Below are 17711 nucleotides of genomic sequence, written 5' to 3'. Positions count from 1 at the left end.
GCGTATGCAAACGCCTTGAGGTATGCAATTATAGTTGGAATCTCTTACGCTTAAGCGATGTGCATCGATTGTTTCGATAAAGACGTCATCACTGCTAGTGAAATTACTTGGTTTTTCAAAAATATTAATCAAAATTTCGAAACAAAAACTAACTATGGATTAACCAAGAAAATAAGATAGCTTATCACATAACTATAAGTACGAGCTAATTTTTTTGTTTGAGTGCTTTTTTGGCAGCTTGCTGTGAGTTCAAAAAATAATGTTGATTTTATTGTTCAAATTTTGGCGAAAAATAAATGCAAATTCATCCGAAGGTTACATAATTCTGCAGCAAATTTAGTCAAGATTAATATACCTTACTCACAATAAGTCACTGTGATAACAGGAAATAATATTTTATTCACTTTTTGAAAATGGTGAAATTGATCAATGTTACCCCGCTGATCAATGTTTCCCCGGATTACGGTATTATTAGAACATTTTTTTCATTTTTTTTATTTTTTAAAATGTAATTTTTCGTAGAATTTGATTTGATGCACCTAATCGTGTGATGTTGTTTTTTATGTACAGTATAAGAGTAATCTGTGCAAAATAAACGCATTTATGATTGTGAAATGATGTGAGGTTTTTCGAAACGAGATTCAATCTACAGTAGATTCTTATATTATGTAAGGCCGATTTCTTCACCTCCGATTAGGCCTTAAACCCAGTTCAAGCGTACGGGTAAGCACCGCTTAAGAGTTAAACGGAGGTGAAGAAATTGGCCCTTAGTCTAGTATTATCGCTTGCAATGTATTATTCTTCTAGATAGTAACTGCATTCAATGCCGTAAATTGACGGCAGCAGGAGTTCGGTTACATTGCCTTTAAAACCTATGTTTAAGCTATAGGTGTAACTGCTATTTTTTGGTGACGCGATGGATTTTTGAATAATAATAAATTTGTATTATGATGATGGAGGATGTTTATACCATCACTAATAGGTGATGTGATGATGATGCACTGGTGTGTCTTCAAATGTCATGAAGTGCTTATCTCTATACTATTACAATCATCTGAACTCTTCTTATTCATCTAACAGTACATACAAAATACGCACCTTGCAAATTTAAGGTAATCTGTTCAAAGGTTCACAGTCTTTGAATATACGATAGTGTTCTAAAACAATTCTAGAATAATTGTAAATTTTGTTGAATTTTAACTTAATGCTAGCATGAAATCACTTTCTGGTTCAGGAATCGATGTAGTGCTGGTTGCTTCCGCTTCATTTTTTATCTTTGTTTGTTTTTTACTTTTAAGAAGTTTTAATTTGGTCTTACTCAGTTTCGTTAATTTATGTTCTGAACTAATTTCTTTATCTATGAGGTCGAGTTTATCTTTAATGTTTTGAATGGTTTTTTTGTTTGTTACGTCTATTTTTTTCTTGGCGCCTTTCTCAGTATGACTACTATTTTTATTGGCGTAAACGACGTAGAGTTCTGAATACTGGCCGCCGTCGGTAGATACATTAATATCTGCAAAATCTCTGAAGTTGGAAAATGGATCAGCGGCATCTGACGGGTAGCGGAACTTTTGCACTAAAGGTGCTGCAAATGGTCTTTGATGACCGTTGTGGCTTTTAAGGTTTAGCCCGTAATAATCGTTTTGGTAGCCTCTGAGAGGAGGGTCGTTGTCTTGATAGAATGTACCACCTTTGAGGACGCCGAAATCACCTGAACCTAATATTGACTGTTCAACTAATTTTGCTCGTCCAACAGTTGTTGGTCGGAACCTATCGACTTCCGTTGGCTGAAAATATTGTCTCGAGCTGCGCATAAAGGAAGGGTAGAAGCCTTCAGAAGCAGCCGCCGCTCTCTCTTCATCTGTGAGCAGCCCACTTTCTTCTCGTCGTGTTGCGGTGATGTACAAGTGATGATTGTAGGGATGGAGTAATGCGCCAATAGATGTAGAACGCCTAACAGTCGCTTGCGTTGCTGAATCTGCATTGTGTTCGTCCGGTTCCATCATCAGGTCTCCGTCGCTTTCATCTACAAATAGAAGTGATGAATTATTATTTATTGTTGAAACGTGCTTAAAAATATTCGACTAGAAAAGTGTATTTGAACTGGTCATGATGGAATTAACACAAAGGAAGTGAGATGAGTAACGCCATTTCCAACGATCAGATGCATTAAAATGTTCATAATAGTAATGTCACTTTTACATTATTTATTCATTCATAAATCTTAAGTTATGAGCTGCTACAACGGCCCGTCAAACCTAATTGCAATTATTTTTAGCCAGATTAGATTAGCTGTATACTGTATTGTTGTCCCAGACATAGCCCAAGTAACTAAAAGTTAATCAGCTTCACTGAGCGAAAATCGTACTCTTAAAGGAACATTTGGTTACATGGGAGTTGTCCCATGTAATTTTTAATGTGTATTTTTGATTGTTTCCCGTTCATTTCTGCATAACATTTTGTTCAACATAGCAACCCTATAACCAGAGACCGGCGGAGTGAAAAACTGTCGGATTGGCAACGTATGAAAATGCATGAAATCACGAGAATAATACTGGCAACACTTGAACTTTTTGCTTGCTTCTTATGCATGTAAAAAGTAAACAAGTCGAATTGGAACCGCTTTTAACGGTTCGATTGGAAACAAGATGGCGTCTTCGCCGATCTCTTATTCTAGTATATTTAGTTCAACATATGTTCTGTCTTTGATCGCATATTAGTCTCATATGAAAAAAATATCAATTGAAGGAAATGAGGAACGTCTACATAAAGCCTATTTGTCCACGGGTAACCCTTTTTGGGCACCTGATTGAAGCGATTTGGATAGGAAAAGTGGGATCGCCAACTTCCTATTGTTAACATCTCGTGGATAAAGGGCGGGCTCTTCTCCCCATCCATTGGGTCAATCTGGGAATCGAGTGCTAGATTATACACTACCAAAAATTCACACATTTTTATTGGCGAAAATCCATAGATTTAAGTTATGATGTATATAAGCGCACACATAACCATTCTTCACGCAAACCACTTATAAAATTTATATAAAAATAAACTTTATATGTGGTCACGAATAAGCAATAATTTTGTTTATGTGTGGATCCATATCGATTATATTAGCACATATTAGGGTGGCGTTATTGAAAAAATGTATAATCGCGACACATATTTTTTTTTTCCTGTTCGTGTGTGCCACTGCAATCTGTTATTAGATCTATTGTAGCGTTTCCCGTATCCTTAGTGTTTAAGTGCATGTCGAATTACTTCATTACTATTGATAAGCAATGCAGTATCGGTTACGATACAGTTGTTGTTTTGTTTTCTCAAGAGTACCATGACAAGGTCCCACTATTTAGACCCTTCACAGAGAGCAATCCCATTGAAGGCGCGCCCCTTATCAATAGGAAATCAATCCTTTCTTGAGAAAACAGAACAGTGATACTGTTTTTGGCCATGCATCGAAGCCCTAGCTACATCCTTGTCTTGCTTCTAGAATATCACCAGTAAAACAATGAAAACCCGGGATTTAGCTCTGTCTACAAGACCATTTCAAGCAAGAGAATTTGTACAGTAATAAGAACTTCTGTGTGTTCCTCTCACTACCATTGTTCACCAGCTCAAGAAGAGTTAGTACGTATTTAAACCCCTAACTCGATTTTTCCAGCAGTCAGTTCAGCCTAGGACCGGGTACCGAGGTTGTAAAGTTATTTATAGTAGTGTATTATTGTATGTACGAACTTTCTTCTGGAAGGAGATTATCTATTCATCCCGTGTATTCGCATAAGTGTCTCTGCTTATGGAACCACCCCACCCATTTTTGGCCCTTCATACAGGAGTTTGATGATATACAAATAATAGTATTTATAATCATGATCAAATCGTTTGTCAGATATGGCCAGTGCTATCGGCAGGTGCCTTGCTACAATAGATGGTAGTATCATCATCATCATCATCATCATCAAAAACTTTTTCAGAAATGCCAGAAATCAATATATTAGAAAAGTGTATTTAGTTACCTCGCTGATAAAAAAATGAGGAACGTCAGTAAATCACGCAACGCTTAGAGGGGGTAGGGGTTAATATAAGTTTGATGATCCATTCAAAATTTTCAGGTGCTTGATATAAAAAAGTGTGACATAGAGGAACAGAGGCTGAAAATGATCAATTTTTTTGTTACGTAAAAAAATGATCTTCCCATAGTGACTTTAAGTTCAGTTAAAAGTTCTTAAATGTAATTTTTATGACAAGTTCTTGAAAGGCAAAACAAAATTAGCATTATTACATAAAAGTACGAATTCTGCAAATAATTCATCAGAACAACAAAATTCATGGTTGTTTTTACTTACGAAATTTCTGCGAAACTACTTTATTGACAATATGATGATATCAACAAAAGAGGAAAAAGTGATTACAATAGAATCAAATTATCTTTCATTCATAAGAACGAAATTATTTATGTTTTAGTCATACGATGCAGGATTGAAAAAAAAACAATGAAGTTCGTTTGAATAAAGCAGTGAATCAGTGTTGAAACAACACTGAAACACTTGAAGATTGAAACAATAATACCCTCGTTGTTTGATGCAACAAACGAAACAGTTGTTTCAATTGTACAAGATTTTATGGAAAACTGCGTTTATGGAAAACTTTTCAAAATTTCCACGAGGAATTTTCCGGAATTTCCACTAAACCTTTTCAGAATTTAATATTCAATTTTTTTATTTTTATGGAGAGCTGTTTTGTTTTTCGGAATTTCTGTGTTTTTTTAAGGGACATTCTTTGTTTTGCTCATAGGAAATTCTTCGAAAATTACTTAAATTACTTAAATTACTTAAATTACTTAAAAATGGGAAAGGGTCGTTTGACTGAAAATCATTCGACGGAAAGACATTTCGCGCGAAACGGTTATAAATGAAGAACGGTTTGACCAAAAATGTCATTCGTCCAAAGCGACAATCGGCCGAAAAATACGTTGTCTCTAACAGGTTGTTGGCCGAAATGGTCGTTTGGCCTAAAGAGTCAACAGACCGAAATGCCGTAATGGTCGTTTGACAGAAAGGCCCATTTGGCCGAATGGATCATATGACTAAATGGCCATTCAGCCAGATGGCCATTTCGGCCAAATGACCTTTTTCGGCAAATGACTAAACGATATTTTCGGTCGTATATCCATTTCGTTAAATGACATTTTCAGCCAGGTGGGTCTAATGATTTATTTGGCTAAGCACCTTTCGGCCAAATGACCCTTCCTGTCGTTTGGTCGAAAGTCATTCGGCGAAAAACCATTTGTTCGAATGTCGCTTGGCCGAATATCACGGTAAGCCGAATTCCATTTGGCGGAATTATGTAAACGATTGTCCGAAACGGTTGTTGGGTCGAAAATGGTTAGACCGAAAATGTAAATTGACCAACAAAGTTGTTTGCCCTAGCAACCCTGTAGGCTGAAACTGCCGTTTGGTCGAAATAATCTTTTGGTCGAAAATGTCGTTTTGTCGAATAGATCATTTAGCCGAAAATGACCTTTCTGCAGAACAGTCTGACACTTTAGGCAAGATGTCCATTTCGGCCAAATGACCCTTTCCGTCAAACGACCTTTTCGGTCAATTGAGCTATTCGGCCAACGGGTTTCTTTCAGCCAAATTTTCTCAGCTAAAGGAACTGTACGGCCGAACGACATTTTCGACAGTATGTACCTTTCGACCAAACGACATTTTCGGCGAAATAACTTTAGCTTGGTAGGGTTTGGAGGCGAATAGTGGCTGGAAATAGTACGTACTTTGGACTCCGTAAGACGCTCCGATCGAATAGATTTCGCCGCCGTACCAAACTGACTATCTACAAAACGCTTATAAGACCGGTAGTTCTCTACGGACACGAGACCTGGACGATGCTCGTGGAGGACCAACGTGCACTGGGAGTTTTTGAAAGGAAAGTGTTGCGTACCATCTTTGGTCGGGTACAGATGGCGGACGGTACGTGGAGGAGGCGAATGAAGCACGAGTTGCATCAGCTGTTGGGAGAACCATCCATGGTTCACACCGCGAAAATCGGAAGACTGCGGTGGGCCGGGCACGTAGCCAGAATGTCGGATAGTAATCCGGTGAAAATGGTTCTCGACAATGATCCGACGGGAACAAGAAGGCGAGGTGCACAGCGGGCAAGGTGGATCGATCACGTGGAGGACGATTTGCGGACCCTCCGCAGACTGCGTGGTTGGCGAAGTGCAGCCATGGACCGAGCTGAATGGAGAAGACTTTTATGTGCAGCACAGGCCACTCCGGCCTTAGTCTGATAATAAATAAATAAATTGGTAGGGTTTGGGTCACCGTGAACTTTTATATCGTTAATTTGTTGATATTTTTCGGTGAAAACCAACCAAACGACCCTTCTTCGTTCAAAAATTCGGTTTCAACGAGAAATTCTTTGGATATCAACGGAAATCCTAAAACACGGTAATAGAGTTTAAAAAACTGTGAGACGACCGTTTCTTTTGTATTTTAGTAAACGGCTTCTTAGTCTTCATTTAGCAAAACGAGTATGTTATTCACCCAACGTTTCGACACGGGGATTGTGTCTTCCTCAGTTTTCCCCCCTGAAGAAGACACTAACTATTTTTAAAATTTTTGCATTAACTTTGGAAGTTTTATATTTTTTAATTGACCCCCCCCCATATTATAATAGAGGAATTATACAACTTTTGAATAAGAATATAGCCATTCGCAAATGTTCAATTCTTACACAGACTTTGGTAGGTTCTGATACAGAAATGTGGAAAAATCTGACATTAAAAAAGATTTGCTAACAGGCTTTCTATTTTGGCGACTAGTTGATTATTCCAGCACTATTTTTTTACCTCCTCGTAGTGAATGTGTATACAAAATTTTATTGAAATCAGTTCTGGGAGTTGAAAGTTGCACTGAATTGTTCGTTTTCTAAACAAAGGCCCTTTCCCATCCTCCCCCTTTTCCTAATAACTCTTCCATCCTCTTTGTTATTTTTCCCTAAGGATAGAGAATGTGTGTAAGGATAGAGAATGTAAGGTAAGGTAACGTGTGTAAGGGAAATCTATTACTTTTTATCTAATTCAATGGATTTCCAACAAAATAGTCTTTTCTAAATTTATCATTGACGTGGAAAGTGAATATTTTGAGTAATTAAATAATCGTGTGACATCGAAAACGATTTAAAAGTTTTAATTTAAGCCAAAATCTGCAATTTTCACTTGCCCTTGAGTTTTAACATACATGGGGCAAGTGGGACATATTTGAACAACATTTTCGATAAAGCTATTTTAACTGTTTTTAGATTGTTGTCTAGTGAAAAATAACTGCTATACTTATATATCATATAGAACTGAATCAGATGCACGAGGCACCAAAAATCAGCATTAGGGAGGATATTGAAAAACATCACATAAGAAAAGTCCTAAATAGCACTTTAGGTAAATGGGTTTCAATTTTTCAATGATTTACGTTTTAATAATATACCTCACAGTCAAAAAAATCCTGCTTAATCACCCTAGCGGTAATAGTTCCTTTCTCGTTCATAAAAAAAAATATTTTGCCCAAAAAAATTGATCCCATAGTCCGATCTGACCAATTTTCAATAGGAAACGATGGAACAGGATTCCCCGTCGAATGAAACTTGTTGCAAGAAAATCAGTCGACGATTTGTTCCAAAAAGTGTGGATATACTAACTAGACATACCAAAACAACAAAAATATGAATTAAACTCATTATTTCAATAAAGTATGTCTAAATAATTATAAAAAATACATAAAAACGTCATTTGAAATAAGTTAGGGGACAACTAAAACGATATTGAATGATTTGTCAATAAAATAAGGTTGCTCATAACCAAACCTATAAAGGTGCCCAAAACCGAATTTCGAAAATGGAGAAAAAAAATTCGCGCTAGAATTTCAATGGAAATCATCTTTGAGCCTCAAAATAGATTAATTTTACTGTATAAGAATGCATTGGAACTCACTTTTTGAATTAAACCACTTCAATTTATGGCACTTTGAAAAAGGCCAAAAAAACTCTCGTTTTTTCTTTGTAAAAAAGAATTGATTTGTAGATAGTTAAAAGTGGAGATCCCCCCAGATATTGAGCACAAAACATCATGTTACAATAGCAAACTAATAACGGTTGTCAGAATGACAGCATCTATTATCTGTCAAAAGATACGTAGGGGTGCCCATAACCGAACGGTGCCCACAACCGAACCTCCTCCCCTAATAATGTTTTAAAATTATTTATTTATATGAAAAGTGAATGAAAATTTGCTTATCCTTTCCACCTAAAACATTTGGTATTAAAGTGAGCTAATTGAAAACAAGACATCAGCGGAATAAACAGTAAATCGGCTGTCGCCTTGTTTTTCATATCTGCTCTGTTGCAAAAACAAAGTCTGACATGCAACCAATCTTCATCGATGATCTGAAAATATTAATAATAAAAATTTCGTTCGACAGTTTCGTTCGACAGTACAAATCAGAATAGGTCCCACTTTCCTCGTTTCAAGGGGTAACTGGTAAAATTATTTCTTTCACTACCAATATATTATGTAATTGATGGTTTCCAACACGTCTACACTTCAACAATGGAAGCATATAATGATGTATCCGTGGTTAATGTTCTGAAATATCCTGTTTTCTAAGTATGCGTTCACAATTTGGCTGAACTAGCGTTTTTTAGGTCCTACTTGTCCCGGGGTATCTTACAAAATTTGGTTGAAATCGGTCAAGCTTTTCAGAAGTAGTTAGCAAACAATAAACATACATACATACATACGTACATAGATTGGTTTTTATATATATAGAAGAAGAAGAAGAAGAAGAAAAAGAAAATAGAAGAAGAAGATATAAGAAGAAGATATAAGAAGAAGATAGAAGAAGAAGATAGAAGAAGAAGATATAAGAAGAAGATATAAGAAGATAGAAGAAGAAGATATAAGAAGATAGGACAAGAAGATATAAGAAGATAGAAGATATATGAATATGATTAATCCCTAATGCTTTGGTTTAAGCTTGGTTTAGTTTTGACTTCTATCGGCGTAATTTTGAAACTAAATATCAAATATAAACTATCTTGATAATCAGTATCAAATCTGAGAACAAAAATAAACAGTAAACAGTGCGTATTGTATCGGCTTATGGCTCAGAAGATTAACCTTCAAGTCGCCAAACAATTGCATTCAGTGCGAAAAAGCTCCATTATGTGTTCCGCTGGGGCAAAAGCTAACGTTATACATATCGCCATGACCTATGATGCAATCCAACGTTTTATCTGCGCTTTCCCAGCGCCAGCTAGCAGATACTACCTATATCTCGCTGCATGGCTACATTTGGTGTAGGGAGAATGGTCCTATGTAGCCATGCACTATGACCGCTAGGACGCTAGGGGATTAATCATGATTTTCCTTTGACATGTCAACTTCATGTCCTGCCCTGTCCATCCGGTCTTAAATAGGTTTCTAGAATCAGTTTCCAAAATGAAAGACAAACGTATACTTGATCCCTGTAATACATTTGAATCACACTCCTGAAAATGGAGTTCTTTCATTGTGTTACCGCTTTACATAATCGAAACGTATTAGACCATTCTCCCCCATATAGTAGACTAGCTTTATTCAACCCTAAATGGCTTCACGTCGGCCGGTAACGTTGGTTGTTGCTAGCATCTTCGTGTGCAGCCACGGAGATTGGTGACAACTCGCTATCAATTATACGAGCGAAAAACCGGCATTTAAATTGAAAACGTTTTTTTTAAGTATTTTGATATTTTGTTAAATTTAGTTTAATTCTCTATTATTTTTGACAATTATTTCTTGGAAATTTTATAAATTACTTTTATTTTGTAAAAATTGTGTTTGTATCAAAGTTTTCTATTAAGCAGTGCATTTCATTTAGCGTTTTGATTGCAATAATTATTTGATCTGGAATTGTTACTTTTGCCCTTCAGTTCATTTGAATTGAAAGTTATGACTAACGGAGAGTGGTTTCATCATCCGTTGCGTATGAACGGACAGTTTAAGATAAAGCCTTTTATGTCCCGGTGTTATGCATACATCGCATCACACGTAACATCTTGCAGCGAGCTACCAAACGTGTCCTACCAGTCTGTGCGTTGTGTTGTAAAAGTATCTTGCATGGAATAGTAATTTTCCTCATATTTGAACACGTCTTCTCGTATTTCAAATTGAAACAAATAAGCAAGGAATTCCTGATTTCAATTTTGATCATTCTATGGTTCCACCGTTGAGAAGCGTTTACTCATAGTTCAGAAAGAGCTGCTCCAAGCTATTAGTAGAGTCTATTAACGTTTTCAGGAAGTGTGTCTCGCCTGGTCGTTGCCTTGAAATTACCTACAAGTGTACCGCTGGCTGCGAAGAGAAAGGTACCGGTGATCTAGTAGTGACATGGTTCTGGGTTTGCACTGAAAAAAATATAGAGATTTTTTTCTGATTTTTTGGGCAAATTTTATATCATGTGAACATAATTTCGACAAACAAGTCAAAACATGTGAAAACTTCTGAACAAAGGTACAGCAATAGAAAATTTAAAAATTTATTAGTGTGTAAAGTGGTTTTTCAGCTTTTTGATCCTGGTTAGAATGTAAGTAGCAGGCAGCGAAGTGTAAAAGAGAACGTGATAAAAAAGGAGTGGCGAGCATGGAATTGAAAAATCAATGGCAGTTAGGTCGATATACCTATGTAGGCTAAAGTGATAGGGTGTGATCTATTGTTGGTCAAGCTAGTTTTAACTGGTTCTGAACTCATCTGTTCTGTCGATTCTTCGTTCTACAAGAAACCTATATCTTGCACCATTTTGTATTTTAGCATTTCGATCATTCTGATTAATGGAAAATTACATCAAACGTGGTAAACACAACGTTACAGTATGTCTCTACAAAGCACTCAATCTCATTGTTAGTAACAAACCTTAATTTCTTAATTCCTATTGCTATTTCACATCTGTACTCAATTCAAAACCAATCAACCAACAATAATTTGTTTCCAACTCATCAACGTGCAGTTTCGACAGATTCGACCAAACAAGGTTTTCCACTCGAACTTCAATATTGTTCATGGATGTGTTTCGTCAACGCTAAATACTTACAAGTTTCCAAAGACCCAGACATAAACCACGTAGAAAAGAACACGCTAATCCAATGCTATATATTGCATAAACTGCAAAACAATTTCACCCACTCGTCGGCTGATTGAATGAGCAATGCCACGAAAAAGAAACCGGCAAAATCGCGCCAGCCCTCGCGTACAGGAGTTTCGTTTTGCTTTTCTCACCGATGATTATCGACTGAAAATTTGGATTAATTGATTCGCTGGCCGACCAACATAGAAACACAGTTTGGATGGCACATTTAAAATCAGCGCCTTTCTTAGTTTGCGCCACGAAAGGTATCAAATTCATAGAACATAACAAAATAAAACTGCACCATATCAAAATCTATAGAATTACGCTTTTCAAAATAATTTAAAATTATCTATAAATCTTTGTGAGTTAACGAGAACAACAAAGCAGAAAAAACGTTTTTCGTTACACGCTTGGTTAAAGGAAGTAATAATTAGACTTTTGGTTTGGTCATTCTGGTGACCATCAGAAACATTCACTATTCTCATGTTTTTATATTTTCATCTCTTCATATTTTTGCCTTTCTCGTATAACAAAGTTGTACCCAAAGGCTGTAACAAAACTGCAAAACAAACTTTTGTTAGAGGGCCCGGAGACTCATAGTGTTATATACCGATCGACGAACTGAGGTGATGTCTGTAAGTATGTATTTATTTGTTTCTTTTATTTATTTGTGTATGTGCGTTTAAATTTTGTAGACACACTTCTTGAATCTTAGCAATGTCCGATTACTTCGCAACAAGTTGCATTCGACGGCGGTTCCATTGTTTACTATTATCACCTGTTATCACCGGCAATAATTTCTTAAATTTTGAAATCGAACGATAACAAACACAAAATTATCTTTTAACCTTACTAATGCCAACTAGGGGAACTGTTCTATTTTCCATCTTACTGAACATATATTCATCTCATCGCAAAACAAAGAAATACAGCACCAATCTCGTCGTTTCATTTTGCACAAACGCGTGCTTACTGCTGAAAAAAAAATCACAAAAATAAGAAACAAACCAAATTTCTTTTCATTGCTTTGTTTTTAATGGGATGGAAATAGAAGCTATGGGATGAAGTCCCAAACCGTTCCCCTATATATCAACAGTACCGTTAATTCTTCTGTCTGGCGTTATGGTTTCGTGGTAGAAAAAAATACTAGGTAGTTCAGAAAGTAACTTTAAATTCTTCAAATTTAGATACGATCATAAGATTCTTACTCGCTGATGAGTTTTATATCAATCATAATTCAAAACTAGGATTTTGTATAAGTGTGTATCATCCTTGGTTTAAATGCTTCTAGAAGATTTTGCTGCTTAAAATATCAAAAACCTGCAAAATATGAATTCAGATTGTGATGCATTTTTTTTCGAACTGCATTTGCTTAATGTTTACGTTTTAAATCTCTTTTGTTCCCTTTTTGGTATTTGCTCAGGGTTTGCAGAAATCGCTCTCAATAGATAACGAACAACGATAAAAGAGAGGCAAAAATTGTTCCGAATCATAACAAGCCATGATAACAAATTTATCAAACTTGTATACAAGTGCGAAAAAACAGAATCGGATAGGCAGCCCCCACAGAAAAATGGTGAGTCTTGCTTTTTAGGATTTAATCCCTGTATTTGCTCCAAATGGTTCAATTTTTATTCATCAGCTTTTCAATGATCTGAAACATAATTACTGGGAGTTACTTTCTAAAAGCTAACCAAGAATTATTTAAAATACAACCACAGATAACAGATATTGAGGCTGGCATCCGATACGTGTGTAAACATCGGCAACCGTTAATTCAAAGGTATTTTAAATTGGGACCGCGTTTGGCAATCGATTGGAGATGGCGCAAGGATCATTGTTATTGAAAACGCAGCCCGAATGCGTCTGTCAAATGCAATGGCTGCGTTCGACGGTTGTTTATCAGCTGCGTCTGTATGTACTGCCGCAATCAGTTGAGTAGATGGCAGTAGTGGGCCAACGTATATCAATTTAAAAGTTTACACAGGATTTTCAATAAAATTTGTTCTAGCCTAAATATCTGTTATCTGTGATACAACTTATTTCGCTGTTTCCATAAAAAATCACTTGAATTACAACAAAAAATGCTTTCCACGCATATTTTTTTATGCATATTTTGCATCGCATTCGACCTTTGATTTTTAGATATTTACTCATATATTTTTTATACTCTCTGGTACAGATGAAAAAGATTTTTGAGGCCACGGTACAGAAACAAAAAGTGGCAATGCTTTCCTGCGTTTTCGGTTATTTGGATGATTTTAGTGGGACTAAAATCATGGATTCAGATATACCTATTCCTAAATATACCTAAATTTGTTTCGCCGAGTAATAACCGATGGAACCGACAAAAGAGGTGGGCACTGCCCGAGCAAAGCTTGAGAGCAAAACGATAACTCGTTTTGATGTTGTGAAATCGCCGAATATGATTACTTAATTTGATATCTTTTTGGTCGTTTTAAGGGTTAAAAAGAGCAAATCGAAAACGAAATTTGATATTGATTCCGATAACAAAATAAGTACACAGTTTGATGTCAGATCATACAATTTAGAAATCTGCAGCTAAATGAGATCAAAATTTGTAATCGATCATGATGATTCATATTTGAAAACAAATCAAAGTCAAAATGTGTTTTCTATATGCTCTCATTATGTTTTCAGTCTGTGCTGTGTGTTTTAAAAAAACTGCCTTTTGCAACATTATTTTCCAAGAAGGGAAAACAACGATAAACTAAAGCGAAATACAACCAAATGAAGCATCCACGGGTATAGTTATGTCTTCGCTATTGGATGATGTACTTTTGAAAGAAAAATACTTCCCCCATCTAGCTGGAGACTGCTTTTTCTCCTCGGTGGGTGGTTTTACTACTGGAGGGTGGCACGAGCACCTGGCTGTCTTTCTCGTCAATGACTGGATGACGGTAATTTGAGCCTTGAAAAAGAACCGAACGCCGAAACATCGAAGTGCGACGTGCAATTCGTAATTCCACTGACTGTCGCCTGTGGAACTGATGATGCGGACATGAAAGACATGAATGCTACCAAAGGCAGAAACCGTGTATGTAGTACATATGTACAGTACATGCGTACACCCAATCGGCCATTGTTAGATTTTTCTTAAATTTTGTATATGCGAAATTGCTAAATTCTTATACAAATATTGAGATTTTTGAGAGATTTCATGTAAATTCCAATGGTCGCTTTTAACGAGAATCGATTTTATTAATTTCTCGGTCTACATCATTTTCTCTCCATCTTTATCTTCTTAAATGCCACATGATTTTGTGTGGATTTTTCATGTTGAATTGACCAACGTTTTGACAAATTCAAAGGCCAGAAATGGCCAAATACAAACCGCATAAAAAGCGATCCCAGTGTATTTTGTTAGAACCTACCAAAACCTGTATAAGAATTCTGAGCATATGCGAAAATGCTAGAGTTTTATACAAATATTGTATGAGACCTTACAATTTTGCAAGCTTTTTCTACAATATTTGTTTTTGATGAACTCACATTTTTTTTTGTAGGGTAAAATGCCCAATAGTGAACCCCCTAGTAGCGGAATTTTGCTCTTCCTGCCATATAAAGTGGCAATAAATTTTCAAAATATTAAATTCGCGATATTAGATATATCGAGTTTTGCAACTCCCTTCCACGATACATACATAAAACCCTCAAATACACGACGTTATTCGTTGAAGTTAACAATGAATTTGCTCTATAGTATACCCCCTGGGGTTCCATAATAGAAAATTTCTTCCCTATAGTAGACACTCCATTTGATTTTCATGTTTCCGTTTCGGGATTTCCTTCTTCCCAATAATGAATTCCCAAAAATATCCATATAATGGACACTCTTGCATTTATTTTTAACAAAATTGTTTTAAATAATATATGTTTACCACAGACAAACAGACTTAACAGCTTGAACATTTTTCAGAAAAATCCATCGCTCAACTCCTCTACCACCATCTTTTGAGCATGTTACAAGAAACAATGTTTCGTATGACATTGTCACCAGTAGGCGCTGGAGTGAAATGTCAAACTAGAAGGATTACGACGCAAGCGCCTCTGCTTGGTCAGAAACGCGCAATGAATCAAATACAAATTGATCGTTGATGTCATGGTCGATGGTAATTTCTCTAGTATTACGTTTGTTTATCTGTGTTTTCACTTTCCATAACATTTCCAATGCATGTTATCAAATCATTATAATGTTTGGAAGATACTTCCAATGGGAATTCATAGATTTTTTTTATATTATGCTGTAATAATGGAAATATGCCTGTTTTATTGTGTCCCAGCTCAGTGAGCAGAGTCTACGCGGTACTATTTTGTTGTCTCAATGTCGATTGATCTTTTTGACTCGAATGTGAACTTAGTCTACGTAGATCTCAATTGAATACAGAGATGTCAGTCTATTCAATCGAAAACATCTAACGCATTCATTCGATAGACTTTTAGTGCATATCACGTCATTTTGAAAATTTGTTGTTAGTCAATTTATGGAACAATCTTTACCAAAATAGGCACAAATACCAATTCGGCTTCCATAATACATTTGAAGTCGGAAATAAGAAATATGCTTTTCTTGCAATTTCTCATTTAACCGATTACCAGTCATTCAAATAACGTACACTGATGGACAAAAGTTTCGTCGTGCTTTCATAGCAATTACTATGAAAATATAACGAATATTTATATCCATCAGTGTATATGTCGATTGACGGAATAGATTTTTTTAATTGAATAGACGCGCTGATCAATTGAGACTGATATGCTGAGAGTGCATGGAAACAAAAATGGCTGACTGCAGTCAGCGTTCGGCGTTCAAATGAATGAGATAAAATTCATCAGCACTGGTTTCTGCTCAATAAGCGAACAGTTCGCGCGGTTCGATTTTGTTTTTGTTCTGTTTATTATTTACAAGCTTCCCCTCCAGAGACATATTCTTCTTCTTATTGGCATTACATCCCCCACTGGGACATTGCCGCCTCGCAGCTTAGTGTTCATTCAGCTAATGAGGCTAACACGATGATACTTCTATGCCCAGGGAAGTCAAGACAATTTCCAATCCAAAAATGCCTAGACCGGCACCGGGAATCGAACCCAGCCATCCTCAGCATGGTCTTGCTTTGTAGTCGCGCATCTTAGGATATGATTAGTCAAACGTAAACAAAGTCAGCTAAACAAAGGGAAGCTAAACTCATTGAACTAGGGTACATGGCTCAAACCTTAGTGTATTTAATATGAATGCTAAAATAGTGTGATTGTTATGCGTTCATCTAATGTGCGAAAATAGGTAAGTCCATTCCAAAAATTACTTTATTGGGCAAAGGAAAAATCTCTTGCACTGCCTGCCTACTTAAGTGGTTGCTAACAAACCGAGTTAAAGCAATTTCTCACGCAGGTTTATTGCGTTTATCAGTTGAAGAAGTGCATGAATCTTGCGTAATATAAATAAAGTCGGCGTGAAAATGATCTCGAATACATGTCCCATTTCTACTAATTTTTGAAAGTTGCTGATGTAAGACTGTAATCAAAGTCTGTCCATCTCCTTGTCTGCCGTACCCCATTACAAATGCCTTCCTCTTGTCGTCCATTTTAATGTCTGTCATTAATCCCTTTTATATGTCTTCCTCTCGTAGTTGTCTCTAATAAAATGTTTGTTTGTCTTGTTGCAGGTGTGAAACTACACAAAGAATATCAACAATGTGAACATTTTCGCTTCCTATTCTACTGTATTATTGTATTCCATAACCTTGACCAAACCGCGAGTCTTTCGGTTCCCCAAAACTTACACTATGTATAAAAATCAAGAGATGTATTATTAAACTTGATTTCGGGTTCGTATCGCTTCACGGAAAATGAGCCTTAAAAATGAACGAAAGATAAAAAAACGTCAAGTTGGATGTGGTCCTTGATTTTAATGTAGGACAAAAATCGATAGATGCACTTGCCTTTGGAAATTTTTGATGTCATGTCCATCAAACTATTTCATTTATTACGCGATGCAGTGAATACACTATTTCTCGGGTACTAATTCAAAAGCAAGTATGTGATTTTGTAAACAAAGATTCAAACGTCGCTTTGTCCAATCTGATAGCACTCCCACGCAAACCATCACCATAGACAGGTAGGGAAAGCCTTCAGTTACCTGTTGGTGGTGTTGGTTTGCGTGGGAGTGCCATCAGATTGGACAAATCGACGTTTGAATCTTTGTTTACAAAATCACATACGTCCTTTTGAATAAGTACCCGAGATTTGAACACTTACCCAAGCTCATTCAGCAAAATGTAGTCATGTAACTACTGTTCTGATGTTGGTTTTTCATTATAGCACCCAAATGAGTGTTATAATGAATATTATGCAACCCATTTGAGTTGCATAATGTTCATTAAAGCACCCATTCCGTTGGTATGGAAAAGTAGGCCGTTGTATCACTCAAAGACGAACTGTAAACCATATATCATGATCAGGAATTGCAAAAATGCAGTTTTTCTTTTGTTTGTCATTTTATGTGACGTTTTCTGAATTTTCTGAGTAATGCTGGCT

The 17711-nt window shown here is 36.3% G+C and overlaps 1 protein-coding gene across 3 annotated transcripts in view; it reads right to left on the bottom strand.

Moving 5' to 3' along the window:
- Window positions 1–206: 206 nt before the first annotated feature.
- LOC134207411 (uncharacterized) overlaps window positions 207–17711 on the bottom strand; it is a 57833-nt gene continuing 40328 nt past the window's right edge. For all 3 annotated transcript variants that reach the window (XM_062683138.1, XM_062683143.1, XM_062683150.1), the window contains exon 3: window positions 207–2026. In XM_062683138.1, the coding sequence (XP_062539122.1) occupies window positions 1197–2026 (830 nt within the window). In that variant the 3' untranslated portion in view covers window positions 207–1196. The remainder of the gene's footprint in view (window positions 2027–17711) is intronic.

The sequence above is a fragment of the Armigeres subalbatus genome, chromosome 1 (assembly GCF_024139115.2).
Source record: "Armigeres subalbatus isolate Guangzhou_Male chromosome 1, GZ_Asu_2, whole genome shotgun sequence".
Classification (NCBI taxonomy): domain Eukaryota; kingdom Metazoa; phylum Arthropoda; class Insecta; order Diptera; family Culicidae; genus Armigeres; species Armigeres subalbatus.
This window is presented reverse-complemented; position numbering and strand designations above follow the sequence as displayed.